Source organism: Gavialis gangeticus, unplaced genomic scaffold, assembly GCF_001723915.1.
Source record: "Gavialis gangeticus isolate Ggan-Ray unplaced genomic scaffold, GavGan_comp1, whole genome shotgun sequence".
Classification (NCBI taxonomy): domain Eukaryota; kingdom Metazoa; phylum Chordata; order Crocodylia; family Gavialidae; genus Gavialis; species Gavialis gangeticus.
Window position 1 is genome coordinate 87,128,289 of NW_017729034.1, and position 7,655 is coordinate 87,135,943.

Genomic DNA, 7,655 nt, shown 5'->3' on the forward strand with positions numbered 1-7,655 from the left:
AGTGGTTTTATTGAACAGGGGAGATGGTGACACGATATCTTATTGGTTCCTTTAAACACCCACACACACACACACCCACACACACAGAGCCAGAAAACCAATAGCAGGAAATGCAAAACTTGGAAACAGAACACAAAGAAAGAAATCTAGGTCTTAAATGCATTTACTGCATCACCAGTCACCAGCTTGGGAGACATCTTTTCCACCTATTCAGCATCTATTCCACCCTGCTCAAGTCCCTCCATACCTCTTAAAGTATCTGATTTTCTAACATATCTTTATCTGAGTCTTAACACTATTGTCACAAAATGGAGATCATGAGAGGACCCAACTTTGCGTTAAGCATTTTATAAAGACTCCAGCAGAACAGAATAGGATCACATAGGCAATAGAATAGGATCACTGGGGAGGTCACCCCACAGCAAAACTCACCAACCAGGACCAGCGCTACATCTGGCACTCCCACTCCCTGACCAGTCCTCCTGCCTGCTCACCCTGCCCATTGCCTAAGCAGGCAGCATGGCCTGTCAGGGGGTGCACATGCACGCCCTGTGTACCTCCTATGCGTCGCCACTGGGATCATATTTAAACCAAGTGGGCTAAGTGGTAGAATAGGATTTGGCCCATCATCAGAATCACTGAGCATATTATGGCACATCCTCTAGATGCTAAATATACAGATTCCTATATTATGATCATAGGCAATCCCTTGCAATCGAGGGTTGTTGTTATCATGACTGCCTTATTTGTGGATCCAATCTGGGATCAACAGGTTCTGCAATTCAGGCACATGTTTCCACACAGGCTGAGTGTGGCTCTGGATTCTTGGTTCAGTCCATGACATGGTGTTTCTGCCAGTCCCACTTTTCCATCTCTTAATGGGATTGTGAGGTTTCAAAATACTGAGATCCTTGCAGCAGACTCTTCCTCCATTTTGGGAGGTCCTGGGCAATAGTCTCCCATGACGATGTTGATGCTGCATTTTTTTTTTTCCCAAGTTGACCTCCAGGATGTCCCTGAAGCACTTTCTCTGCCCTCCTCTTGAGCGTACACCTTGACAGAACTGGGAGAATACATCTTGCTTTGGGAATCTGGAGTCAGGCATCCACGTCATGGTCAGCCCAGTGACATTGATGCCAGATGATCATCACCTCAATGCTCATGGTTTTGTTTGCAAGAGGATATTGGTGCATACATCTTCCCACTAGATTCAAAGGATGTTCTGAAGGTGACATTGATGGTACTTCTCCAATGACTTCAGGTATCTCTTGTATGCCGTCCATGTCTCAGTTCCATATGGTAAGGTGGGGATCATGACTGCTTGATAAACCATAGCTTGGTTTTGGATCTGATGTTGCAGTCTTCAAACACCTATATCCTCAAGTGTCTGAAGGTTGCACTTTCCACATCTGAGGTGATGTTGGATTTCTTTGATGTCAGCCTTCAGCAAGAAATGGCTTCCAAGATATGGGAAACGTTCTGCTGAGTCACCATAAATCTGAATGATCAGAGCTGGAGACTGCTCATTAACAGCTCGTTGATGGAGGACCTTAATACTCTGAATGTTAAGTGCCAGTGCCATGTTTTTGTATGCCTCAGTAAAGATGTCAACAATTGCCTGAAGATTTGCTTTCGAGTAAGCATGCACGACAGTATCACCACCATACTGGAACTTGATGACTGAGGTCAGGGTGGTCTTGGTTTAGCCTCAGAGTTGGCTGAGATTCAATAGGAAAGAAGCCATCGACGTTGGCTGGAAGAAACATTTTGAAGACCTTCTCAATCAAGACTCTGTTGCTGATGAGAGTGTTTTCAACTCCATCCTGCAGAACCCAGTCAGAGATGATCTCAGAATCCCTCCAACCTTTGGCAAGGAAAGTCATTAATCAGATGAAGAACAAGGCAACTGGAGCAGATGGAATCCCTGCCAAAATCTTCAAGCAGGGGGGAGAGCAGCTTATATCACAGCTCCAATGACTTTATCTTAAATATCTGGAACAATGAGAAAATCCTAGATGAACTGAGGGTTGTCATGATCATGACAATGTTCAAGAAAGGAGACGAGTCCGACTGTGGAAATTACAGAGGAAATCGCCTTGCTGTCCACCACAGGGAAGATCACTGCAAGAACCCTCCTAAATTGCTTCCTTCCACTTGCCAAAGAGCTTCTCTCCTGGAATCGCAGTGTGGGTTTAGGGCATCAAGAAGCACAATAACTTGATCTTCAATGCTTGCCAGCTGCAGAAAAAATGCTAGGAACAACATAAACCTTTCTACATGGCCTTCTTTGACCTCATAAAATCCTTCGATTCCATCAACCAAGAAACGCTGTTTCCTTCTGAGGTATGGAATTCATCACCTTTTCACACTCACTGAAATTAATCACCATTCTATATCTGCTCCATGACAGCAGTCGAGTAGTGAGTTATACAAGGCTGCATCATCGCTCCAATACTGTTTCTGATATTCCTTACCACTTCCAGTTAGAGTGGAGCTAAGCTACTGAATAGACTTCCATAAAAAGCCACAATCAAGAGAACTGCAAATATTAGCACTGTTAGGTATGTAAACACATACACAATTCACAAGACACCCAGAGACTGCAAACAGGAATCTATAGTATCAAACTCATTCTGACCTGTTTCAGTCAGAGTCCTTTGAAGCAAAATATTTTGCTCAATTATTTTTCGATAGTCAAAAAAACAAAGTGAAAGCTAAGACCCAGCATTTTCTGAGGGTTCTCTCGACTACAAGAAAACTGAGTATCACTATAGTAAAGTTTTAATGTTAATTAAATTTATATTCTTTTTCATTGTAGATATATCACTGAAAATTTAAACTAGCAGATAGTATTTAAAGTTTGTCAAAGTCATTTATAAATGGGTGGGAGGGGCAAAATCACGGATCCACTAAGTCTAACTGCATCAGTTTAGTTACAAATGAGAAAAAAGGTGCCCATGCTACCACTTGAAATGGTAGGGCTGTTGTCACTGGAATCTTAAATCACTTACATCTCTCTAACGTTCATCAGCAACTTCAACAGACTACCAGTTTTGTTGCTCCAGGGCTATATTAAGTCAAAGCAGCCAACACCGAGAAAGGGGAGGGAAGAAAAAACAGAGAAAGTAAGAGATGTTGGATCTCAACACATCTCATTCAGTCATGAAAAGACACGCAGAGAGGTGTGAACAGAATATCTTGTAATACTCCATTCTCCTGAACAACTATTAGGGAAGGCCATTTTAAGAGGAAACTTCTGATACAAGTTTGAGATTCACAGCTCTCTACTTTCCCTACCTCCACCCCCTCAAAGTGCTTCTTGACTTTAACTGATCAGCTAATTCACAGCATCTGAATGGGAATCCCAAAGGAGAAAAAAAGTTATCCCTCTTGCCTCTGACAGGGAACCTACAAGAGAAAAAGAAAAATAAATAGTTGGGGGTGGTGAGGGGTAGGTATGTACTCATGTACCCCACCTCCCCCCCACACACCTTTTTGAACTGTTTTTTCTCTTTCTGATGTAGGTGTACAAAAGAAGCCTGAAAATGTTTTGCATGTTTGCAGAGGAAGGCCTAGAGAATTAAGTTGGTTTGGTTTTACTTTTTGTTTCTGCTGGGAGGGGAAAAGGTCTCTTTAAAAACTTTAAGGTCTCTCTAAACCTTAAATATACATCAGCGCCATCAATGCTAGTCTTTCCCATTTTTCTTGGTCTTCCTCCTACACTGTTTGTTAGATGACTGAATTACGAGTAGCTTAACTCCTTTACTAACATTCCTTGGTTTATTCTTAAATAATTTAGGATCCAAAGACAATGGAACAACATAAAAACATCTTAAGTGATTCAAATCAAAATAGAATATATGACCTGCTTTATTCACCAGAATGACGACACCACTTTTCCATGCCCAGGTTCATCTGACTTCAAATGAAGTTAAACAGAACAATAGGTCAATTAACATTTTAGTAGCCTGAAATCATGTTCTACATACAAAAATACATACCAACGCATGAGCAAGAACAATCATAGTCAGACAGCATAATGGAATACCTGAATTTCTTGGACCACTGATCTCAACCATAAAAACGTTTCACATTCATCCAGAGTATTTGTGACACAGAACTAGAGAAACTTTAATATGCAATACTACAAGAAACCCACACCAACATAATCCCCATCCCAGCAACAGCAACAATAAACTACAATTTGAAAAAAAATAAAGTGATATGACAAAATAAGAAAAGTTAAAAGAAAGTTAAGCGCACACATGCACACAAAGTAAAAGAGCAGAATTCAGCTGCAGGGATACCACATCACAATTTAAGATCATGCATACAGCAATAAAATATTTTTAAATTACCTGAAGTACCATAAGGAGGCCCATATTTGGGCAAGATGAGATAGCTGCAAAAGGCATGAGCAGCTTCCAAAGCAAATTCAAATTAATTTAAGACTGTATTTTAGAAAATGGAGAGGAAACCAAAAATCATTTGCAACTTACAAACACTGCTACTACAAAGGATGAATTAAATACAAAGTCTAACATCTCCCAGGACTCAATTTGACAACAAATATATTTGGTAACCTGATCAAACACAGAACTACTCGCACATTTCCACTCTGTATACCAGTTTCTTCACCCAATACTTACTAAATTCATAATCAATATGCTCTAGCATTGAGGTTTAACAGACAGAAAATACATACATACCATATTTTCTCAAATACAGCATGCCCTGGAATACAATACACACCTTGTTTTTTCCTCACTGCCTTTCTTGCAGGAAGGAGCTGACTACCAGCAGGTAGGGAGCAGAACTTGCTCATTATTTTTCTCCCTGTGAGTCCTGTGCAGATTTTATTTCACTTTTGCCCATAACCAGTAATAACCGTTCTTACCATAGTTCCCACGTATAATGTGCACTATCATTTCTAACATCAGGTTTTTTTGGTGGGAATGCATTTTAACTGAGAAAATATGGTATTTTTCATGGGAATGATAGAGTGATCTTGCAGCCATATGATCCAGAAAATATGCAAGCAGCACAAATTCTTGAGGGCGATATCCATCTAGATTATCCCAAGCATGCAGTTTGTCCAATAAAGGGTATCACCAAACAAGTCCTTGCTACTTGCACATTTTTCAGTTGTACTGAGCTTCCTTAGCTATAGTAAGTCTAGAAAAGTGTCTAAATGTATTCCCATCTTCTCCAAGTCATTACTTGAAGTAAAAAATTAACAGACCATGTTATATTTTAGCTAGGTTGGGTTAATGAAAAAAAACCTATCAACAAGGGGCATAGTGACCTAATCTTTATATCATGAATTTTAATTACCTAACATCAGACAGTTAAATTTAGCCCTAGTTTTCCTTCTGAATAGATCTACATGAATAATTTTTCTCCCAGCCCTACACTAGGCAAGTTAGGAGTGCCTTCTGCTATTTCATTCGACACATTTTTGTTCCAATGTTTCACCTGCTATACATCCTGTACCCAGTCTAAGTAAAGCAGTGGGTCAAGTGTGACACAGATCTGGCATATGTGAGCAGGGATGCATGTTAAGTGGGAACATCTTGTAGATACTAAGCTACTGACGATCTGTTTCCAGCAGTATGCCAAACACCACATATCAATTCACTAATAAGTAGCAGCTCTGTTCTCAACTTTTGTGATCTCTACCCTCCTTCTACATTTGAATACATTTTTTCCATTCCTCACACAGGTTCCCTTCAGTCTGGGCAGTCTGTCATGGAGCAACAAGGCCATTCTGAAAATAAAGCTTGAAAAGATAAGGAAAGAAAAAAAGTGAATGGTCTTCAAATCTCTACAATAAAATGAAATTCCTCATTTCACTTCAGAGAGAGAACTCCACCCTTTTCAAAAAGCAAGCCCTTGAACCAGCCCAGAATATTGCACAATGGAGATCTGCCCAAACCCAGACCAAAGTTGTAATACCTGTAAAGCTACTATTTAAGCTTTTACATTAAAAAAGTGTTTTCCAAAAACATTATAATTGAAATTTAAGAAGTAAGCTGCAACAACTACTGGGAGGTGAATGGTACAAACACATCACTCCACATCAGGCACAGACAAACCCTACAATCCTCAGAACAGCAAACATACTGTACTTCATGGGTAGAAACTGAAGCTGTTGATTTGCTGAATTATCTTTATTATGTACTTTCTAGATGTTCTTCTTTAATGTTTTCTGAAAACACGGTGATTGTGCATGAAATAGGTTGTGATCGCCTGAAAGATTTGCCACCATCCTTACCATCAGATCTGTTCTAAACATGGGAGTCATTCAGTTACTATGGATGTAGGCACTATTTCTCTAGAATTAAATTACCCAGTTTCACCACAGCTCAACATACTTGTATTCCAGCCATAAGGATCCAATAGCAAGGGAGTAGGCTGGGAAGGAGACAGGAGGTTGGGAATTTGGGAACATTCTCCTATCAGCTGTAGTTACACAAAAGTATTATCAGTAATATACACCAGTTCATATCATTTTTAATAGCACAGGGTTATCTAGCAAACTAAAATTCTCATTGCAGTTACAGCAATGGGTAAGCCCGCCACACTGCTTAGCTGAAAACTAAAGCTGGCCTAAAAAATTCAGTATAGAATTGGTTTCTACAAAGGTAAGTGCGATAAGGCAAGGGAAGGATTCCCCCTATTCTCTAGAGGGATTTAGTTATTTTTATAAAAGCTGTACACGCTTTAGTTGGTTTCCAATATACTGGCAAACAGTATAGAATAAAGTCTAGATGGCCCCAATGTGCATTCACTCTCAAATCTTAACAAGATTGGTAAAGCAGGGCTAAAATGGTCATCTGCATCCTCTACTGCTGCTTGCTTAAACACTGCACACAGCTGCTTTAAACTAAAAAAGATCTAGGTGCTGGCTGGCATTTACGTTTTGGAGCTAGCTGTTCCATGGCATCACTGCAATTTTACAGGGCAGAAGAATTTCATGCATTAAATTCTCCAAACACCTTCAAGAGGTAGCTAAATACTATTCCTTTTTATTGGAATGGGGACACTGAGGCAAAGAGCAATTAAGTTCTTAGCTCAAAGTCATTTTTTCCAACATAAATTCACCTTACTGTACAGTAAGTAAATGTATTATCTTCAAGGATGCCACTTTATGAACTCATAGAAGTCTTTGCTACATCTGTATTCTCATTTGCAAAGCAATTAAATGTGTGGTTATGCAAGTTGCACTTAGTTACCTGTACTACAAGTAAAAAGGTTGAAACAGACCTCTTCAAAATTACTGGAAGCTGAGATGACTAGTTGAACTAGTTATGTTGCTATTATGGAAAACAATAAATTGTAATTATAGGATCTGCTTTTAAGTTAGTTAAAAAAAAAAAAGAAAGAAAAAAAGAAAAACCCATTATTCACCTTGTTCCACCCTGGCATTCTTCATATGAAAGTATAATTAAAGCTGCCTTTTTTGTTTTGTAAAAGCTGTTTTGTATTTCAGTTGTATAGTGGTAAGTTAAGGAACTGTGATACTGACATTTGGACAAATAACAGCTTATTATTTGCAAAATGAGAAGGCTGACATTTAGAGAATATAAGATATGACCCTTCCAACTCCCCTGCAAAAAGTGGGGGGGGGGGGGGAACACACACACACACACACA

The 7,655-nt window shown here is 39.5% G+C and overlaps 1 protein-coding gene across 2 annotated transcripts in view; it reads right to left on the reverse strand.

Annotated features, from left to right (window-relative positions):
* Positions 1 to 7,655, reverse strand: part of UTRN (utrophin) — a 692,661-nt gene that overhangs the window by 651,391 nt on the left and 33,615 nt on the right. Inside the window, exon 1 of one of the 2 annotated variants that reach the window (XM_019526791.1) lies at positions 4,753 to 4,840. The exons of the other annotated variant lie outside the window; for it this stretch is intronic. Within the exon in view, the coding sequence (XP_019382336.1) occupies positions 4,753 to 4,825 (73 nt within the window). The 5' untranslated portion in view covers positions 4,826 to 4,840. Of the gene's footprint in view, positions 1 to 4,752; positions 4,841 to 7,655 lie in introns of those variants that run through there. 2 annotated transcript variants of the gene reach the window in all.